This window comes from Asterias amurensis, chromosome 13 (assembly GCF_032118995.1).
Source record: "Asterias amurensis chromosome 13, ASM3211899v1".
Taxonomy (NCBI): Eukaryota; Metazoa; Echinodermata; class Asteroidea; order Forcipulatida; family Asteriidae; genus Asterias; species Asterias amurensis.
The window spans coordinates 7156492-7179941 of record NC_092660.1 but is presented as its reverse complement, the minus strand read 5'-3'; the positions used below and the strand labels follow the sequence as shown (position 1 = coordinate 7179941).

The window sequence follows — 23450 nt, the reverse complement described above, 5'->3', positions numbered from 1 at the left end:
AATGCCAATATTGAGTAGCAAATAGTGATTTTTTGAGTAGCAAGTGATACATTTTTGTGTAGCAATCTGCTCTGCTATACAAGGGAAATCATTCACTGGGTAACATTGTCAGAAATGGATGTTCCGAGGTTTCAAATATGGGTTTTGATTATTTTGTGAAAATGTTGTAAATTTTGTTGACTAATTAAGACTGTTTTTTTCTTGATCCTTTGTAGCTTTACCAGGGCAAGGAAAAGCCCAAGGATGTTGTTGAAGGTCGCAATGCATGGTACTTGACTGACATGCACAAACTGGTAAGATTGTCAGTTTATTGTGTGCTTGAATGGGAGAATTTTTGGGAAGCTCGATGCCCCATCTTTTTTGTAGAGCTGTTAAAATAATGAACTCACCTTCAAGAAATCTTTGTTCTAAAAGAAACAATTTGTTATTTCACCAGTTTTATGGTGAACGTAGCTTCCCTCACACTGCCTCAACAATATGGAACAATTTCCCGAAACATTTAAAAAACATTGATTCCATTGTTAAAGACACTGGACACTATTGGTAATTGTCAAAGACCAGTCTTCTTACTTGGTGTATACGCATCAAATAACAAACCTGTGAAAATTTGAGCTCAATTGGTCATCAAAGTTGCGAGATAATAATGAAAGAAAAAAAGCCATTGTCACATGAAGTTGTGTGCGTTTAGATGGTTGATTTCGAGACAGAAAATTCTAAATCTGAGGTCTCGAAATCAAATTCATGGAAACTATGTCACTTCAGAGGGAGCCGTTTCTCACAATGTTGTATACCATCAACCTCTCCCATTACTCGTCTTCATGTAAGGTTTCTGCTAATATAAATAATTATTTTGATTAATTACCAATAGTGTCCACTGCCTTTAAGTGTAAGACTGCTTTAAAGATGACTTATTTAACATTTAATTCATGTACATCTTGTATTTGTATTCTGTTGTTTTTTTTTCTCTACAGCGCATAGGGACATGGTTAATTACTATGTATTATGCGCTGTATATAAATGGTACATTTTTATTATTTTAGTTAATTAATTGACACCAGATATTGAAGAACCATTTGTGTTCTCATGTAAAAAAAAGGTCTTTTAAATATACAGATGTACGTAATTTTTTTTTTTTAACTTGAATGATATTGTGCCTAGCTACGAATAGTACAATGGGGTATATTGTAATTGCGGCCATACTGGTTAAGTGCATATGCAAATAGTGTATTGCCTTGGGATTAATTTGACATAAAGCTGCATTAATAATTACCTTGGACAGTTTCAAGTCTCTGATTGGTCAAAACCCGGTCACGTGTGGGAGTGTTAACGGTGGTATAAAGACCGGCTTTGGAAAATAGCGAATAGTTGCACTGTATCGCACGCTTATTTATATTCCTGTTAGTTTCATTGCAACTTCGCGCACTTATGCGTACGTGCGCTGAAAATGTATCAATTTTGATTGCACGCGTGTAACATGTGCGCGCGTATAAACTGATGAATTGTGATTTTAATGCACAAGGAACAGCTATCGTCCAATCATTTGCCTCCTTTGACCCCAGTGAAGGCGCTGAACAGATCATTATTTAAAAGAGTCACTGGTCTCAAAGATCAGTAATGTGATTAACGCACGAAAGAGATGGGAACCATCAAAAGCTCAAATATGGCCCCTGAACATGACTGGAAGTACCGCCGAGAGAAAAGTCACACAATTTGGACAATTTTAGCCGTTAATTTGCTAAAAAAGGTATTTATTAATGGGAATAACAGTGTTCGTACCCGGTCTTCACTGCGTGATAATGTCCTTGGTTGGTGGCTGGCGCTGTTAACGGACCTCGCCTCCGGCTCGGTCCGTTAACAGCGCCAGCCACCAACCCGGTCATTACCACGCAGTGAAGACCGGGTACTCGCACTGTTATTCCCTAATTCGAAAGCTCCCTCAAGTTGGGTTGGTGTGTGATGCAGCTTAAGGGCCATTCATAATAGTCAATGTTAATAAAAAGTTTGTTTGTTTTTTCGAAATTGTGGCTGGGTGGGTCAGAGAAATTACTAAAAATCGAAAGTCAGTTTTATTTATAAAAAAAAGTAAAAAAACCAAACATTTTTGGACGATCTTGTCTCCCTAATTGATGCCCTTGATAATTCTTTTGTCATCAACATTTTATGAGAGAGCAGAGCCTCATAATATCGAACTAAAAACTGTTGTACAAAGTTTTATGTGCTCGCCAGTTTCATCTCTGATTAAACAACATAGTTGTGTGTTTAAGCCAGGAACAGCTAATGAAAACTACTGTTGGAGACCTTTTGTTGGAGACCTTTGACCTAAAATATCTACATCATTTGAGGTATTGCTTTGTTATTGTGATGTAAATCAATATTTAAAAATCAAAATTTGGGGTGGGCCAAAACAACTTCGAAACTTTTTACAATGACTCTTATGAACGGCCCCTTATGATGTGACAATCACACCATTTTGAGAGTCCTCATTTGGTTTTGTTTCCCTCCTGCATACTCCACCTCCAGTCTCCCTCATTCATTCATTTATTTAGGTTTTTTTAATTATCTATTTATGTAGTTACTTACCTAATTACTTGCTTTATTTCTTAATGTTTTCCCCTTATATTGTTCTTTCTTGTTCTATTTTAACTTTGGTTTGTTTTGTATTGATAAAATAAATTTTAACAATAAAAATAATGTCAAAAGAGGACATACCACAGTGTATTACAATATTTATTGTATCATAAAATTTTATGTGTTAATTGTTTTGTCACTTTTACAGCCCCAGTTTTGGAGAGTTAGTAACACAGAATCAGTCGGTGAATTGTGGCTTGGATTTCTGCGCTTCTTTACCGAGGAATTCAATTCAAAGAAGCATGTTGTTTGCACCAGACAGCATAAACCACTGACACGCTTTGAGAAGATGTGGACCGGTGCTGCACGAGGCTTTGCTATTGAAGACCCTTTTGACCTGGATCATAACCTTGGTGGTGGAGTTTCAAGAAAAAGTATGCTCGCTATTCAATTTTTTAAACATTTTTAGTATAAAACAGATTGTCTTGAGGCAGTCTTTTAAATATTCCGTTTTTAATAACTTTCCTTGTATCTGGAATGCCTTACCCTCCACTTTAAGAGAACAGGCTATTGAATGAGCTGGGTATTTAGCCATCATACACAACCATATTATGTTCTCTTAGATTTGACTTATGTGTCTGTGCAATTTTGTGTCATGCTCTCCTGCCAAAGTTTTTAACTTTCATCGTTATCACAATTTTATTTGAATTCCTGAAAGTGTATGTCGGGACTGGTATCTATTGTCTTAAATGTGATCGTCACAGCTTGTCTATTTTATATTGCTATATTGTTTCATTTCTTCATATCTTCAATTCTGGTTGAAGGTGTGTGGTATTGTAATATATATTTAGCCACAGCTTGCCTGTTTAAGACCTTCCTTTTATTGTGACAGTTACTGTTGGTTTTCCACATAATTTGGATATTTCTCACATAATTTATAGATTTCATAGGGTGTTTTCAACACAGTTTTTTTTAAATCAGTTTTCATATCTGTTCTAGGTTTTTTGAGGTTTTAATTGTACTGCTAGTGTCAGGTGCATTGAGGAATCAGCGAATCTGTGATTTATAAAACACTTAATACATGCTGTAATTTTTATTATTTTTTTTCTATTTGTTTATATTGCTTATAATTTTACGTTTACATACTATCCTAACATATTACCCTAACATATTCACTAATAGTTAATAATTTTCTATCGTTAGATTTATTATGTGATTACTTCTGTATACTTTTTAATATGATGATTAGTTTGTTCTCAACTCTTAAATGCAGAGCCCAAATGGGTACCAGTTATTTGTTTACTGATTTGGCTCACCCTGGGTAAATAAAAGGAAATAAATTAATTCTGTGTGTCTGCTTCCATTCTACAGTGGCGACATTCATTATGCAAGTGTTTATCAATGCAAGAGAGCACTTTGGCTCGCCAAAAAACATTGGGCGCTTCTTGGATGATTTTGTAAGTACTCCCCACCTGTATTAGTCGCACACCGACATTTTTTAGGGAATATTAAATGTGTTAATAGATAAGTTGTTGTACATTGTTATTAGGATTTGCTTCAGAGAAAGAAGTACTATTATCAAAAGAGGATTACACATGTACATGTATTGAGAAATGACTTGCACAGTAGTCTTAAATTTCCATTCATAAATACCTCAGACAGTTTCGCTAATCCTATTGGTGGAGAGCGCGTCACGTGGGTGTGTATAAACCTTTGTTTGTGACCAGTAAAAAGTGTTGAAACACGGGCGTGACACGCGAGCTTGCACCTGTTCTTAGAAGACAGTTTCTTCATTCCTATTGGTCGAGAGCTATATGGTTGAAACAGTTGTGCCACATCACGCGATACGCGCGACGCGCACAGCATTCCCTTATAAGGAGTTGTTTACCCGAGGGCGGCGGAAGGCTTTACCATTTTATAGCTTGAGGGGTGTTGTGTTGAAAGAAATCATTCAACAATTATAATTTTTGCATTTATTTTACTTTTTGACCAAAAAGTGATGATGTTTTTGACTGAAAAGGTATTTATGAATGGGAATCAAAGTGTGTTGAAGCGGTTTTCAACTAGAGGTGTAAACCTGCCGATGCCTGGTTCTTTATAATTTACCTCGACTTCGTCTCGGTAAAATTATCAAGAACCAGGCCTCGTTGGGATTAAACCACTCGTTGAAAACCTCTTCACCACACATTGATTCCCTTATTCAAGCACATGATCAAATTCTTTTGACACTGTACTTGATTTATATTTCTTGAAGCACAAATTTGTTTTCCTATTTGAAATATTATTTTGTGTGGCATGTATTCGACTAGCCTTGATTTTGCTATGTTAAAGACCTGCTTGAACGAAAATGTCAAGTCGTGAACTTTGCTGAATTCCACTTAAAATGTTTTTGATGAATAAGAAAATCGATTCATATGATTATAAATAGGTTTCAATTGTGTAGAAAAACAATCATTTTGTATGCCCTTATCCAGAGCTTTTCTGCGAGATTTGCGAAAAGCCCCGTTACGTAATCACTCTCAAAACGTCATAAGTAGATAAGCCGCTTTGTTGCAGCGTGGATGTATAACAAAGCAAACTCCCACAAATGACATCAGCGGCATTGTCCTTTGACGCCCGCTCTCAACGGCAGAAGTGTTTTTAGTTGTTTAAAAAACCTTTAGGTAGGGGCCTGATTTTTTAATCGATAATTACGAAAAGTTCAAAAGTGTACACATATCAAAATTACATTAAAATGATGAACAAGTGCATTATAAATAAGTAAAAATACCATTTATGTTGAAAACATTCTGCTCAGGTAGGTGTTTAAGACCAGCCAACAATAATTATTACTCAGGTTTCACATTTCTAGTAAAGTATTTGAATCAGGTCTTGATTTTCCCTTTTTTTTTATTTGTAAAAGTTTGTATTTCATCTACCTTAGTGTGTTTATTATTTCACTCTTTTTCCCCCATTTCATCTCATCTCATCTGGTTGGTGTTTCTGCTTACATTTGACAATTAGGGGCCTTAGTTTTAATATGGTGGTTATTGTATATCGTTTGTGTATTGCTTTTACTTGACATCTTTTGTTTTAATTCTCACTACAATTTTAGATTTTACTCTTTTTATGAGCAAGGTCTCGGAGGGCATATCTTTTTGATGACAGTTTTTTTTTACTTTTGCCTTTCCCTGGACAGTCTTTTTTTGTTATAATAATTATTGTTTTGTCCGAAGAATTAAAATAAAATAAATAAATAAATGTAAGGGAACAATTTCTGTCCAACCACACATTCTGCTCAACAAACATCTAATTTAATTTGCGACATAATATTAATTTTATCAGTTGATGGAAAAATTGTGATAACTCTTGGTTTTCCAAGAGAAGCATTTATCACAATTTTCTGTTGTGAATATTACCAGTCACAAATTGTGCATGTGACATGGTACTTTGGCTGGTAACCTTATCCTGGTAAGCAAACTTATCCTGGTAAGCAAACGCCTAGCTACTTTTTCTGCTTAAGGAGCTGTATAAAAATGGGCCCAGGTGTTCACCTGAACTAAATCTGTTTTCTTGTTTTTGGTTGCAACATGTAGGAATTCTTTTTGGATGCTTACTTATTGACTGGAGGAGAAGCTCCCCCGAATGATCGATGTTGCAGAGTATGTGGAAAGATTGGACATTTCCTGAAAGATTGCCCGCATCGCAAAGGCAAGAAAGATATCAATAAAGGCAGAGACAGAGACAGAGAAGACGCCAAGAAAAGGAGAGACAGAGGTAGGGGTCAGATAATGATAATAATGGTAATACTAACCAGTTTTTTTGATAATAATAGTAATAGCTCTGTTTAAACCCGAAGGGCATCTCAAAGCGCTTCCAACATTATTAACCCTGGGGAATATACAGACTACATTCCAGGGAAATCGTTACACTGGTGATATGGAAAGTTTTTACACTGTGGAAATAAACTGATTGATGTCATGTTTGATTTTCAGGCACGAATGATGTCAAGCCCTTGGAGGATTCACAACAAACTCATCAAAGAAGTAATGCGCCACACACTCCTATACAAAGCAGAGTATATACAGCAACACAACCCACACAAGGAGCAAATGGCAAAGTCAAACCAACTAATCCTCCTACAGGAAGACATCAGCAGCCACAGCAGCAGACACCAGCTAAATCACATATTGGAACCATGCAACAGACAACAGCTAAACCTCACATTGGAACCATGCAACAGACAGTGACAGCTAAACCTCACATTGGAACCATGCAACAGACAGTGACAGCTAAACCTAACATTGGAACCATGCAACAGACAGTGACAGCTAAACCTCACATTGGAACCATGCAACAGACAGTGACAGCTAAACCTCCTGTTAGAACCATGCAGCCAACACTAGCTAAAACCTCTGCAGGAACCATGCATCAGACACAAGCTAAAAGTTCTGCAGGAAACATGCATCAGACTAAAACCTCTTCAGAAACTGTGCACCAGGCACCAGCTAAAACTTCTGCAAGAGCCATGCAGCAGGCAGCAACATCTAAACCTCAAGTTGGAACCATGCAACAGACACCAACCCAAGTAACACTCGCCCAAACTGTACGTATCGCTAAAAATAATTGTTGTGTTTAGGGGTACAAAAATGTAAACTGTAGTAATGTTGACACTAAAGATTTCAGATTGTCTGGCTTCGAATGAGTTGAATACCTAAGCATCATTCCCTCTGTAAGAATTATATCTGTACCCAGAAACCCAAAATAAATCATTATACATATGACACTGTCACTACAACTTAAGCAATTCACTGGAAATTTGTAAAACAAAACAAAAATTCCTGACTGAAGTTTCTTTCGAAGAATGTAAAATCTCAGTATTTTAAGCTGGTTGAAACTATATGTTATGGGCCATCAAAATGTAACTGTCATAGAACATGGTGGCATACTGCAGATATGTAACCTTACTGATATATGTCTAAAGGTAAAATTTCAAATGCTTTTATGAATTTCTTTTTACATGCAGGCTATATTACTTGTTTACACAGAAATTGCTGGCAGTAGGTACATGTACTAGTTATTGTATGCTACCCATTTATAAATAGCTGGATGCTTTTATGTTAACAGAAAAGTGCCACATCGCAACAAAAAAATATTGATGAGTCATGGAGGCAGCATCAAGTGGAGAGAAAACATAATAAGAAGCACGATCAAAGACAAGGAAAACGGTCACAAAACACAAATAAAAATAGCAGCAACAGACCCTCAGAAGATCAGTCTGCTAAGGGGCAATCTGTGAATGGAACCTATAACCAGGCATATCCTGCTTTACCTACTACAATGGACCAACCACAATATGGACATCAGAAACAACCAGCTCAACAGCAACCACTACAAAGACCTCAGGAACGGAACCCTGACCAAAGACTGCATCAGTATACTGAAAGCCAGCAGCCTGCACAGGTACAGACTTACTTCTCATCAAGTAACGCTACTGCAAGACCAGTGCACAATGTTGAGCATAATGTTCAACAGCAACCTTTACAGCGACATAAACAACAAACTGTCAAACAGCTAAATGATGGACACAGATCCCGGTCGGATAAACAGATGGATAGTGGATCCCAACAGGTGAGTGCACCTACTTCTGTATAACATTAAAAGGTCATAATAATAATGATAACTATTACAGTCGACTCCCGTTATTACGAGCTCGCATGTTACGAGGTTCCGGTTATTACGAGGTTTTTTGCCGGTCCCGAACTGCCCCGTGCGTGTTTCAATGCATTAAAATATGGATTATACGAGCACGGTAGTAGCGAGAACACGGTTATAACGAGGTAATTTTGCGGTCCCTTGGAGACAAAATGTATTGTTTTCAGACGTTTGGAGCGAGGGCCTGGAATAAGTGTGTAAAAAAAGCTTACCTTCGTCAAGGTTGAGAAATGACATGAAGCCCTTAAACCCCATGATCAATACAATAGAGGTGCTAATTGCATGGTGCTCGTAGAGCGCCACCAGTCTATTCAACGGACTGGGTTACCCAAGCAGACAATAGAGGGCTTAAATCACGCGCGTGGCTCAAAACCACCAACGGTTTAGTCACTGACAATCCTTCTCAATTTCAAAAACATGCCGCTTACTTAATAAATTCATGTCGGCGAACGCACTCGGCAGTATTTGGGGGTTCTAATGATTAATCCTTGCTCGTATCATCCATGCAAAACTTCAAAAACGTCACCGCTGTTCGATTTTCTTTTTTAGTAGAGCCCCTTTTTCAATTAAAAATAGCCCCCAACAAAAGATTTTCTAAAACCCCCTCCTGAGTGAGTTACACTTCAAACAATTTACCGCATCAAATGATTATAAAAAGGGGTACATTTTGGGACCATCTCTCATACGTTCATCGTAACTGTAACTGCCACATTCGAAAAAGAAAATGGCTATTATCAAAATCAAGCGTAAGTGTCTTACCCTCGATACCAAAATGAAAAGATAGAGATGACATCAAAAAGAAATTAATTTAAAAGACACAGATACGCAAAGATTTTATTAATTCAATAATAACAATTAAATGAATAAAGATTCCCCCGTTTCCAAAAATGTTTTTTTTTAAGAAAAGAAAGAAAAAAAAACAAAGGTTGCCCGTCCGGAATATTTAATTCAATCACATCAAAAGATAGAGATGATTTAAAAGACACAGATACGCAAAGATTTTATTAAATCAATAATATCAATCAAAAAGAAAACTATTTTAAAAGACACAAATACGCAAAGATTTAATGAATTAAATACTGTAATATGAATTAAAAGGAGAAATTGAAAAATGAAACAATACAATATTATTAAAAAAGGAAACGGAAAAGTAACTGAAACAAGCTCCTTTATACAATCATCACTCCCTTCAGTCCATGTGCAACGGAACTCCAGAAACATCTCGCTGGTGTCCCACGCTTGACATGCTGTTATCATGATACTCCATGTTCAGTGCATGCATCATGTTCATACCATGCGCTACGCGGCAGAAAACACTCGCTCTGAACGACAAGTTGACATCTCTTTGCTATAGTGTTATCATAAATTGTACAAAATATTACATTTCCATGATTAGTCACTCAATAAAAGACATTTAGCAATGATATTCTTGTGTACAAGATGCTCGTAATAGCTGTTCTGATAAGCAAACAGCTCCGTGCAGGCTAACACAAGTGTACATGTACATGTATATCACGTACACCTGTTGTGTACAAGTGTATACATGTATATGCAAGTACACGTGTTGTGTGCATGCACAATGATGACGTGTGTATCTATATTTAGCGCGCTGCGTTTAAGACGAGGTTCGGATAATACGAGGAAATTGGGCCAGTCCGCCGGACCTCGTATTAACGGGAGTCGACTGTATATAGCAAAGTTTTATACAGCACTTTTCACACCCGAAGGATGTCTCAACAGATTTGAAACCGTTTGTTATAAAATGCATAGTTAGAGATGTTTTAAAAGTAGAATATAACGATCCACACAAATATGCCTTAAAAATGCATGGTTTTCCTTAAAGGGTCTATGTAACTTTTGTAGGACAAAAAACACAATGTCCACAGATTTCCACTAAACTTACACAGTTTGAAGATAATGAAAATATTACGTGCTGAGGTGCTGTAGTTTTTGGGAAACGAGTAAAACAATGTCATGAGACGAAAATTATTTTAATCATTTACAAATGTATTTTTATGACATTTGTTTTACTCATTTTTCAAATACTACAGCACCTCGGTAAGTAATATTTGAAGGGAAGCTTTCCACTATCATTATCTTCAAACCCTGTAAGTAAAATGTAAATCTATGGACATTTTGAAAAAGTACCCAAATCCTTTAAACGTTGTGAACTAACTCACCTTTTTGTGGAGTCAAGTTTTTGACTCCATAAAATGGCCGACCATGTTAGTTTGCAAAGTGAAAGAAAAACCCTGCAATTTCGAGGCATGTTTGTGTGTATCATTATGTTCTACTTTTAAAACATATTTCTAACCATGTACATTTGATAACAAACGGTTTCAAACGCTTTTCATGGACAACTCGAGCGATCCAAGGCAACTTGTCCCTTACTAATTATTGATGACTGTTTACACTGTAAGCATTAACTAGTACTAATAAAACTGTTTCAATGTTTTTTTGATGAATTAGCATTGGGGCTCCATGCAGCAACAGCACCACCAAATGCAGCAGCAGGTAACGCCACCGATGCAACCACAACAACTTAACAACATGCAAGTTGATCAACATACTGCAAAAGGATTTGATATTTCCAAATTTGCAAGTGCTCTTCAGTTTCATAACCAACCGGTTCCAACAAACGAGAAACCGTTGCAAGTACATGAACTAGAAGCTATGCAGATGAGGCACCAACAGAAGCACCCTCATCCACAGAAAGAACACTTACAGAACCAACACGTACAGAACCAACAACAAATGCTGCAACACCAAAATCAAGGGCCATTTCCGCAACAGCAGGAAAAACCTTATCAGCCACAACAGCAGCAGCAACAAAAACAGTTCAGTCAACAGCAACATCAGCAAGAGCAGCGTCTGTCACAACCCATGATACAGCAGCAACTTAACTTGCAGTATCCAGAGCAATGGAATCAAACAACTCAACAATTCCAGGCCCTGCCGCATCAACATCAGCAACATCAGCAACATCATCAGCAACAACAGCAGCAACAGCAGCAACAGCGTCAGCAACACCAGCAGCAAAACATCCCACTACAGCAAGACAATAGGATTCAAAGTAGCCAGTCACTGTAAGTCAAAAGTTCAAAATCATATATCCCAAAACTTTATTCCTGTGCATAAAAGTTGAGATTAAAGACACTGGACACATTTGGTAATTGTCAAAGACCAGTCTTCTCACTTGGTGTATCTCAACATATGCATAAAATAACAAACATGTGAAAATTTGGAATAAAAAAAATACCCTTGTCGCACAAGATGTGTGCTTTCAGATGCCTTGAATTTGAGACCTCAGCTTAGGTTCAAATATAAGTTACGTTTCTCACAATGTTTTGTACTATCAACAGCTCACAATTGCTTGTTAATACCAGGCAAGTTTTTATGCTAACAATTATTTTGAGTGACTATCAATAGTGTCCAGTGCATTTAAATCAATAATATCTGTGTTTAGCTGTTTTAGAGGTTGTTCCAATCGCCCATCCCCAGGATGTCAAAATCTGGCGTTGGGCTACTGCATTTGTCAGCTGCAAATTTGATTGTCAGCAAAAAATTCCAAATCTCTGTATGTGATGCATGCCACATAAGAGTTGCAAAGCTGTCCTAGGCATGTCTTAGTCCTTGTCTGTCACAGGAAAATGTGCAAAAGCAGTATGCTTAAAACCTTTTCCCTGCTTGTTGGCTAGCATGTTAATCACATTTGGTATTATATTTAGCTGTTCCGACCTACCGTCGGAACAGGTATTGTTTTCGTCGAGATTTTTATTATTTCTATTATTATTATTAATATTATTATTATTATTATTCTTTGTTTCCGCCAAAACCCCATAGCATTTGTACACGCCCTTTATTTAAGTCTATTCGATCTCCTAGACCATAACTTCAAAAATATGTGAAATCATATACTAAATTGAAGCTTAGAACATAAGCTTTACTCTAAATGTAAACAAAATTAAAAATCTTAATTAATTAGCCACGTAATCTTCATTTCAATATAACTGGATGCAGTCGCTTCCATGTTATTGTTACATATTCTCTTTGGTAAATGCCATACAGTATGTACCTATCATGAGTTGTGACTTCTTGAGATGAGTCTACGCGTTTGAATATAACTGGATGCAGTCACTTCCATGTTATTTTTAAACATTCTCTATGGTAAATGCAATTCAGTATGTACCTGTCATGAGTTGTGACTTCTTGAGAGGAGTCTACTCAAGTCTTTTTGATTTGTTTTTCTACCCGCGTTCTGGACCACAGCGCAGTCTCTGTTTCTTCGTTTTCTAACCGAGTTCTGGACCCATATACTTTGTACACAAAGGTTTAGGGTTTTCGTTTAACGTACGTGCGTACATAAATAGGGGTTTTTGACGACGACGACATACCATGGTGTCCACAGAATTACACTAAACTTAAACAGTTTGAAGATAATGACAGTTGGAAGCTTCCCTTAAAATATTACTTGCTGTGGTGTTGTAGTTTTTGAGAAATGAGTGAAATAATGTCAACGTATTTAGACTCTGAGGTGGCGTCGTCCGTAAACTGGGTTCATTTCAGGCGATGAGCGTGGACGACGAAAATAGACCGCCTGGAATTTGGAATGATTTACGGGTAAAGTCACCTTGTTTGCGCCAGGGACCATTTGCCTAAACTAATTCCAGTATTTCGCTTTACTTTCGGAAACTAGACCATGACTCTTTGACCGGAATACAAAAGCAGAGATTTTATTATGCTGACAGTTCTCTGGTGGTTGAGTGGCTCAATGTTAAAGAGCAGCTTATAATAAATGGGCAAAAGGTTTTGCTTTTAAAAAAATGCAGAAATTGAGCAGAAGACCTGGATTCACAACTTGTACATGAGGAATGGTACTTGCTGTGTTTAGCTGCTTTTTGTGTTTAGTTTGGTCTGGTCCTGGGCCAATGGCTTTTAAAGGAAAGAATCGCAGCGCTTACGTAATCAGGGAATTGTGCTTACGCTAAGCGTATTTAACAGCTAAGCACAGAGGGAATGTGTTCTTGAGCGTGACAGTTTGTAACAAAAAATTTGCTACAGTTGACTAATTGTGCTCAACTCCTGTGAAACTTTCACTGCAAAAACAGTGACTTAAAAATTTGATTTGCATTCGCAGGATAATCGTGCTTTATAATTACTTGTGCAAAAGTAGGCCGGGGCGACTAGTGTGCTTAAGTGTTAAAGTCGGGACTACAAATTATTAGAGAGGTTTCGCAAGCTTGCGGATACAGATACAGATATGAATATGATAGCCGTATCAGTTCACATCAGCTACGTGTTGAATTTTGTTTAGCAAACTATAGGTATGTTTCACTTGAGTGCGCTCACATTCATCATTATGAGTGTTTTTCTGACATACCGTTTAGAGACCCCGTGTTTTATACACTGCATTTTCTCATCGTTTTGCTTGCAAATGACTAAACAAATTCTATCTAAATTTATATCAAGCACGATGTGAAAGCTAATCCGTGAGAAATGTTTTTTATCTGGGACAAAAAAAATACTACTAAAAGTCTGCAAGACAGTATCTGTTTATCTACGACGTGTATGAGCTCCCATATCCGTTACAACGTGTATGCAAAATACGACAGTCGCGGAAACGCGTCATGAGAAAACACACAAAGTGTCGATGTATCGGTATCTGTATGTTTATCTGTACACTTGCGAAACCTCTCTATTATTAGAGTCACGACTACTGTTTTTCTCTACTCCGTTATAATCATGCCCACACGTTGACTACAAAACTAGTTCCGACTACCTGTTTGGTGAAACTGTTGTGTTACTTACTACTAATCGCAACATAATTAATGTTTCGCTTGCAGCACATTGCGGCACAAATCTTGACAATCCGTAATTTATCTCGACAAGTGTCGTAGTTGGGTTTGAGGTGCGACTAGTCAAGTATTAAATTTCACTAGTCACCCAGGCCTATCATGATGGGAACTTGCATAATGAAAAATCCTGTGGGAATTGGCCCAATGTCATGCTCTGCTCTGGAAGCAAAGATTCAGTGCTTAGCAGAAGCAGTGAATTCTGCGCTTACGTCAAGCGAAATAGACTGCTTAGCAGGGATTTCTTTTGTTTGTGTGCTTCCAAGCTCGCACTCTGTATTCCTGTAGAATTATGTGGCATCTATCTTTTCATAATTATACTCATTTTTTTTGTTTCAACTGTGTGTTTAATTGTTATTGTCAATCGAAAAAAGAATGGGCGTTGAATTGAATTGAGCTCTGCATCATTCCTTTTATGCTTAGGTCATCCTCACCATCCTCATTACCATCATCAACACCATTGCCAAGCCAAGGGCCTTCACTGGGTGTCTATACATTTGGAGGTGATGGAGGGTTGTGGAACCAACCAAGTGGAGTGCCGAATAGTCGTAATGTTGCACCAGTACATCCATTGTCTTGGCCTAGTGGCCAACAGTATCCCAACTATCCTTCTGAGGAAAGCAACATTGGCGCTGCTCTTCTTCAGGGTGTCAGTTTTCTTCAAAGGTACATGAAATAAGTCATTATTTTCTTGTAATAGTAAGGTATGATGTTGTTCAAGACACTGGACACTATTTGTAATTGTCAAAGACCAGTCTTCTCACTTGGTGTATCTCAACATTTTTTATGCATAAAATAGCAAACCTGTGAAAATTTGAACTCAATTGGTCGTCGAATTTGTGAGATAATAATGAAAGAAAAAACAGATGCTTGATTTCAATACCTCAGCTGAGGTCTCAAATTCATTTCAAATTTTTTGGTGAGAAATTAGTTCTTTTTCAAAAACTACGTTACTTCAGAGGGAGCCGTTTCTCACAATTCCCGTCCTAGGTTTATTTCCCCATCCCAGGTTTATTTCCGTCCCAGGTTTATTCCCCGTCCAAGGTTTATTTCCCCTTCCTTTTTTTTCTCTCTAAGCATTTCCCCGTCCCAGGTTTATTTCCACTTCCAGTTTTTTTTTCTCGGTCCCGTAATAATTATTTCGCCGTCCTGGGTTGTTTCCCCTTTTTTCTTTGTCCCTTAATATTTCCCCATCCCAGGTATATTTTCCCGTCTCCAAGTTTATTCCTGCCCCAGGTTTATTCCCTGTCCTAGGTTTATTTCCCCTTCCCTAGGTTTATTTCCCCTTCCTGTTTTTTTATCTCCCTAAGCATTTCCCTGTCCCAGCTTTATTTCCGTCCCAAGTTTATTCCCCGTCCAAGGTTTATTTCCCCTTCCTGTTTTTTTTTATCTCCCTAAGCATTTCCCCGCCCCAGCTTTATTTCCCCGCCCCAGCTTTATTTCCCCACCCCAGCTTTATTTTTCCCGTCTCGGTCCTGTAATAATTATTTCGCCGTCCTGGGTTGTTTCCCGTTTTTTTCTGTCTCAAGTTTGTTCCCGTCCTAGGTTTATTTCCCCATCCCAGGTTCATTTCCGTCCCAGGTTTATTCCCCGTCCTAGGTTTATTTCCCCTTTCTGTTTTTTTTTTCTCCCCAAGTATTTCCCCGTCCCAGGTCTATTTCCCCATCCCAGGTTTATTTCCCCGTCCCAGGTTTATTACCGTCCAAGGTTTATTCCCTGTCCTATAGGTTTATTTCCCCTTCCTGTTTTTTTTATCTCCCTAAGCATTTCCCCGTCCCAGGTTTATTTCCCTGTCCCAGCTTTGTTTCCGTCCCAGGTTTATTCCCCGTCCAAGGTTTATTCCCCCTTCCTGTTTTTTTTTTATCTCCCTAAGCATTTCCCCGTCCCAGCTTTATTTCCCCGTCGTCCCAGGTTTATTTCCCCTTCCCGTTTTTTTCTCGGTCCCGTAATAATTATTTTGCCGTCCTGGGTTGTTTCCCTTTTTTATGTCCCTTAATATCCCTGTCCCAGGTTTTCCCAGTCTCAAGTTTATTCCAGAGTCTCAGCAATAAGTGTGGTCAATGTGGGCAGGGGAAAAATGTCGAAGTGTTGTTATACTTTGTATCAAGTTACAACAAATGTAACATTTTGTATAAGAACCCCAGTGGCACATCTAAGGGGATTTTTTTGATTTTTTTTACCTTTGATGTCAGGAGTTGTTGCATGGGGCATTTTGGTGTATTTTGGGTAGATAAATAGATTGAAACAACCCAGGTTGGGAAAACAAAAATTGGGACGGGGAAATAACCCTTGGGGTGGGGGAGGCATGGGGATATTAATCGACTGAGAAAAACATGGGAAGAACAAATAAAACATGGGACGGGGAAATGAACATGGGCGGGGAAATATTAAAGGACGGGAAAATATTAATCGACTGAGACAAAAATGGGAAGAAGAAATAAACCTGGGAGGGGAAAGGAGCTCTTTTTTATTTACAAAATTGTACGTATATTCTGTATTTTAATAATGTCGGCATTATATTTAACAAGTTGACCTCCCCTCTGTTTTATTTTTTCCCCGTTGTGTGATGTATCCCGTCTTTTAATAATGCTAGCCGGCATTCGAGTTTTGGGGAACATTTTTTAACAAGTTGATCTTCCCTCTGTATATTTTGCCGTCGTGGGATAAATACAGTTCAAAACCTTTTTTATTTACAAAAATGTCCGTTTATTCGGATTCCGTCTTTTAATAATGTCAGCATTGGAGTATTGGGATCATTTTTTTAACACTGGGGAAGTTGAACTCCCCTCTTTCGTAATATTGTTGCCGTTGTGGGATAAATGCAGTTCAAAACTTGTTTACTATTACAAAAATGTCCGTTTTCCGTCTGTTAACAATGCTGGCATTCGAGTGTTGGAGAAGATTGTTTAACAAGATAAGAATGTATGACCTCCCCTTTGTTATATTTTTGCCGTTTTGGGATAAACTGCGGTTCAAAACTTTTGTTTTGTTTAAAAAAATCTGTATTTCGTCTTATAAAAATGCCGGCATTTGAGTATTGGGGAACATTTGTTTTTACAAGTTAAAAATGTCCGACCTTCCCTATGTTGTAATTTTGCCATTTAGGGATAAATGCAGTTAACAATTGAAGAAGTTTCCACGATCGGGATTTTTTATTTATTTGATCATCAGAACTGCGTTGTTGTAAGTACTTTATTTGGCTCTTGAAAGCAGAGAGGCATTACCAGAACGCTGTTAACCAGTACCTGGAAGTGTCTTATATAAAACCTTTCTGCTTGTGTCCTCTTTTACAATGTCAGACCCAGCAAGGAGCATCGCAGACAATGCACACACGAGGAGATGTTTAGTGAGGCTTTGGTCCGCCATTGTTTGGCAATATTGAAAATGTAGAGATCAGGCTTGTTTGGATGAGTCAGCTAATTTTAACAAACCACAACAGAGGTGCGAATGCAGCTTTTGTGAAGACGGTTTTGTTGTTGGGGTTTAAAGTGAGCCAATAGTGAAAGAAACTATGAGCACCAACTAACTCAAACTCCTTTACGTTTGCTAATGCTTTCAAAACAGCGAAGTTTTGATACCATAAGTACAAAATAAAAAGCAATGCTCAGAGGCTAGGACCATCCTAACTACATATTTGAAAATTTGAATATTTGAAATCTGTTTTTATTAATCGATTATTTATATACATAAAACAGCCACGACCAATCCAGGATCCTGTAGTCGATTTTAGTATGCTCCCATCATCAGAGGGGAGGTCAACTTAATAACAAATGTTCCAATAAACTCAAATGCTGTCATTATTAAAAGACGGATACGGTATTCTTGTATTATTTTTGAAAAAGTTTGTAACTGCATTTATCCCACAATGGCAAAAATATACCAGAGGGCGATCAATTTTTAAAAAAATTTTCCCCAATACTCGGCCGGCATTATTCAAAGAAGGAAACGGACATTTTTGTAATTAATAACAAAAATGTTTTAACTGCATTCATCCCACAACGGCAAAAATATACCAGAGGTGAGGTCAACTTAATACCAAATGTTCCATTAAACTCGAATGCCGGCATTATAAAAAGACGGATTACGGACATTCTTTTGTAATTAAAACAAGAAAAATGTTTATTAAACTGCGTTTATCCCACAACGGCAAAAATATACCAGAGGGGGAGGGGGGTCAATTTGTTAACAAATGTTCCCTTATACTCGAGTGCAGGCATTATTAAAAGACGGAATACGGACCGTCTTGTAATTAAAAAAGGGGAAAAAATATAAAACATAGGGGAGGTCGGACATTCTTAACTTGTTTACAAATGTTCACCAATACTCAAATTCCGGCATTATTAAAAGACGGAATAAGGACTTTTCTGTAATAAAAAGAAAAAAGGTTTTTTAAATGCATTTATCACACAACGGCAAAAATATAACAAAAGGATGGAATGCCGGCCAAAAGGATCGAATGAAGTTGTTTACTGAATGTGTCCCACAACGGCAAAAATATACCAGAGGGGAGGTCAGACATTCTGAACTTGTACTTAAAAAAAGTTCTTTTTCGAGATCGCTTCCTTCTTATATTATTAGTCTGATATACAGTGAATACAAATTATTAAGGATATACCCCTGTAATATTTATTTTATTCAAAATTTTCCTTTCAAAACGTTTACCACATCGTCATGTTTACCGGTCGTCACCATGGCGCTGATTTTGCTCTTTAAATATATGGACTGTGGGACATGATAACAGCCGGACCTCCAACCCATTTAAATAATTGCCATGGATTTATAATTTAAAAAAACGTGATGCTCCCAAAGCCAGCCACTCCAGGCATCAAAATTCCCTTAGATGTGCCGCACTTGTTGCTACAATCGCAAAAAATTCAAAATTGTTATACTATGTTGTAACTTGATACAAAGTATAACAATACTTCAACATTTTTGCTTTGTACGCCGCCACTGCTCCCTGTATTGATGGAGACTCCGTATCATCAGCCTTTTTATTATGTGCTGGCTGGGCGGACGTTCTGAGTTCCCAGTCAGGCAACTACAATTGGATTTTGACGCTGAATCCGAGGTCAGATTTTATGCATGAACGCTCCTCGCAAGGCAAAGATTGAGTGGAGTCTTGGGGACAAAATGATAGCCCTCGAATCTCCCTCGAACTCCCCCGTTCCTCGCTCGCACTCGCTCGCTCCAGGCACGTAAAACTCGAGTGTGGTAAACGAGTTGCTTCGAGTGATTTGCGAGTACTCGTTCCTCGCATGGGTACTTCCTCGAAATCATCACTGTATGGGCACTCTATGTTTAAAGACACTGGACACTATTGGTAATTGTCAAAAACCAGTCTTCACAGTTGGTGTTTCTCACAGCTGTTATTATAACACCCCTTACAAATATTCTGCCTTTTCATTGGTTTAGAGGGCGTCACATGACATGTCTTAGTTTTACTAGACGGCGGCCGTGTGATAGTGCATCGTTTGCCGTGTGATAGTGCATCGTTTGCCGTGTGATAGTCCGATGACTATCACACGGCGTGCAGTGCCTAGACAACTTTTTACCCACCTCAAACCTAATCAGCTGTGCATCTGTGTATCTGAATAGTCTGTTGGGGTGTTATAAAAGAAATATTGACTGCTTTAACTCATGCTATGGTTAAAACTTCGACTCCCTCAGTGATCCCCGGACCGTTCCATTTTCCCTCGGCTGCCCCTCGGGCAAATAGAATGCTCCGGGGATCACCTCGAGAGTCGTAGTTTTAACCATAGCACTTGAAGCAGTCAATATTTGTATACTATCAACATCTCCCCATTACTCGTAAACAAGAAAGGTTTTATGCTAATAATGATTTAGAGTAATAGTGTCCACTGCCTTTAAGGAGTAGAGGGTGTTGATTTGTCTTTAGTTGATGTTGTTACAATGCTTCCTTTAAATGTGTAGGTTTTAACTTTTGTTTGTTTTGTTTTTTATTTTAGTGGGACTGGTCAAAATGATATGCAACACATGACATCAATGCATAGAATGGGAAGTGACACAGCATCATCTGAATCTACAATTCCACAGCATGTAAATCAACATGGTAGTATCCAACAGTGATGAGTGCTGAGATAAGTGTACATGTGTAAATTAAGACTGGGCGACTAGTGTGACTAATGTCATAGTCGCTTAGTGTCATTGATTGCTTAGTCGATTCACGACCACCAAGTTTCAACTTCTTGGTTAATCATGCCGCCACGATATCTACAAATATAGTCAACACTACCTGCTTGGTGAACCAATTGTGTCAGTCACCACTATTCACGACAACATAATTAACTTACAAAACACAATGTGACACAATCCTTCAATCCTTTCAGCGTGAATGTTACTCTATTGCGGCTGCGGCAAACAATATGCCACAATGGGAATTAAAAATTAGGCACGACTAGTAAGGAAGTCGCGGGTATTTGAGTTGCGACTAGTGGAGTGGTAAATTTCACTAGTCGCCCAGGCCTAGTGTAAATATAGGTTGGTTATTGAATCAGAGCAACCGCTTTCCTGATGAGGGATTGCAATACATTTAGTTAGTGCTACATAACAAACAAAATCTTTTTTTCATCTATAAATAACATGACATCTTTTAAAGTGTTACTTGAATACTATTCCTTTGTGTTAGTCACTGCTTGGTTCAAAACCTGTAAGGCCCTTGTTATGTAGTTCTGCTAAATATTTTCAGGTGGGATAAAAATAACTCTGTAAAATACGGAGAATGCGCAGATTGATTGCTGTCTGTGTCTGCTGTTGTATAATAATAGTGGCTTCTTATATAGCGCGCATATCCGTCACTCGGTGACGCTTAAGAGATGCTTTAATATACAGTATTTCTTGCAAGGTATGTGGGACAACTTATGAGACCTACTGCTTTTACATAGCACCATGTACATGTAATTGTTTACAAGGTGCTGTGGAGTTATATGCTGCCAATCAAACCAGGAACACCGGGGCGAACCCCTTCTCTTTACAATAATTGCACTGGGTTCTTTTACATGCATTACACAACAAACAGGACCAACAACTTTACGTCCCATCCCAAGGACGAAGCAATGGTTAAGTGTCTTGTTTAAAGGCAGTGGACATTATTGGTAATTACTCAAAATAATTATTAGCATAAAACCGTACTTGGTGACGAGTAATGGGGAAAGGTTGATGGTATAAAACATTGTGAGAAACAGCTCCCTCTGAAGTGACATAGTTTTCGAGAAAGAAGCAATTTTCCACGAATTTGATTTCGAGACCTCGGATTTAGAATTTGAGGTTTCGAAATCAACCATCTAAACGCACACAAATTCGTGTGGCAAGGGTGTTTTTTCTTTTATTATTATCTTGCAACTTCGATGACCGATTGAGCTCAAATTTTCAGTGTCTTTAAGGACGCAGATGTCATGTTTGGGACTCCAACCCATACTCTGCTGATCAGAAACACCAGAGTTTGAATCTGGTGCTCTTAACCTCTAGGCCATGACACGCCACAAGTTTTATTGCAAAATTACTATCGAGAAATCTTAAATTTGCTATAATATAAGACAGAACTATCAGCAGGATTGTTCTTGTGATTCTATTTTTACAGATACAATGAAGTGCATATATTTTAATAATCCTCACTGGAATTTTACCTTGTTTATTTTTTATTTCTGAGCTACACAGTTAAACCTTCATTTTTTCCTTTTTACATATTATTAACCATCTCTTATGTTATGCTATTGTTTTTGACATGTTGAGTCAATATTTTAATTTTTGTTTTTACCTTAGAATTCCCATTTGTCTGGATTTGTTGGAAAAGAAAGTTGGGTACTAAGAATGTTCATGTTCTGTCTTAAACTGTGAAAGTTAAGAAAACGATATTTGCATGAAGACACCTAAATAACAATAGCTTATTTCAATTGATACAATCATAATAAGCATGTGTATAAACATTCACAAAATCATTTACAAAACTATTATTTGTTTTCACTCAAACTTAAAACACAATTTGATGAAATCTTTACGATTTGGTTGAATAGTGTTGAGGAAGGCTGGTTATTTACCCAGCCCAAATCAATGGTGTAATATAGCTTTAACAGACAGTAACAACATATGCCTTAGTTTATATGCCTTAGTTTATCAAAAAGTTCAAGTGCTTACACAGTGTTACATGTCAAACTGATTTATTTCATTGTTCTTTTTCCTTTTTTAATTTTGGACATGATTGTGTAACAATTTTATCAATGTGTATATTTAGTTGTACACATTTATTTACTTTTTTTTATGAAAATAAATTTCTTAAAAAAATGAACTGAAATTTTGAGGGACTGTATCAAATAGAAATTTCAAATTTTAAGTTTAAAGAATTTAAAAAAAAATATAATAATTTTTTTGTTTGTTACCGGGGTGGGGTAAACAGTTGTTTGTAAATATTGTATTGTCATAGGAAGATTGTAGTAAATGAATTACACAGATAGTGATTGTTATCAATCCATGTAGCAACATGCCATTAAATGTACATTTGCATTCCATCCATGCTTTATTGTGAAATGCCATGAACTAGTTCTTTATAATAATGTGTTTACATGTACTCTTGACTTACATGTAAGTACATGTGTGTATCTGAATACAGTCGACTCCCATTACCGGTATTACAAACTCGCATGTTAAGAGGTTGTATTAACGAGAGTCAACTGATTAATGTTATGAATAAAAAGAAAGAAAAAGAAGAATTTTTTTTTTAAAAATTACAAATTACCGATAGGCATATGAAACAACATTTATGTCATTTATGTGTTGTAGAAAAGATGAATTCCTTTCAAATACTGTCATTTTGTTTAACTGCCATTGCCTTAGCAATAGGTTTGAAACAAACTATATTGGACTTTTATCTTAACTTGTACAGAATGATTTTTAAACCTGATTTGATTTTTTTTTTTTTTTTTTTTTTGTTGTTAGATAAACAAAGTGGTGAAAGTAAGTTTTGATATCTAAGTTGCCTTTATCCTTAATGAGATATGGTGAACAATTTGGGAGTGCATTGCTCCGTTCTGGTGAATACATATTTACCCAATCCAATTAGTGCCCTCAATTAGTCCACTCATTTTTTGGGTGTAAGCTTTTCTTAAAATTCTGGTCCAGTAAAGCTTTTGAGCTACAAGCTCTGTGGTCTTGTGTATTTTCCCTCCTTCATATACCCTTTGTCCCCTGGAGAGCAAAACAATTGGCTTGTTTTATTTGTATCCATCATTAAGTCTCTTCAGAGTTCATTATACTATTGTTGCACGCTGTGACAGGGATCCATGTTGTTTTCTACACTTGAGGGGGCAAATGGCACCCGAGGCG

The 23450-nt window shown here is 37.4% G+C and overlaps 1 protein-coding gene across 1 annotated transcript in view; it reads left to right on the top strand.

Moving 5' to 3' along the window:
* The window catches only part of LOC139945905 (terminal uridylyltransferase 7-like), a 55592-nt gene extending 33144 nt beyond the window's left edge, over positions 1-22448 (top strand). The window contains exons 14-22 of the mRNA XM_071943412.1: positions 216-293; positions 2777-3002; positions 3940-4025; positions 6144-6324; positions 6543-7153; positions 7675-8178; positions 10732-11348; positions 14538-14780; positions 20081-22448. Of these exons, the coding sequence (XP_071799513.1) occupies positions 216-293; positions 2777-3002; positions 3940-4025; positions 6144-6324; positions 6543-7153; positions 7675-8178; positions 10732-11348; positions 14538-14780; positions 20081-20201 (2667 nt within the window). The 3' untranslated portion in view covers positions 20202-22448. The remainder of the gene's footprint in view (positions 1-215; positions 294-2776; positions 3003-3939; positions 4026-6143; positions 6325-6542; positions 7154-7674; positions 8179-10731; positions 11349-14537; positions 14781-20080) is intronic.
* The last annotated feature ends 1002 nt before the right edge of the window (positions 22449-23450 follow it).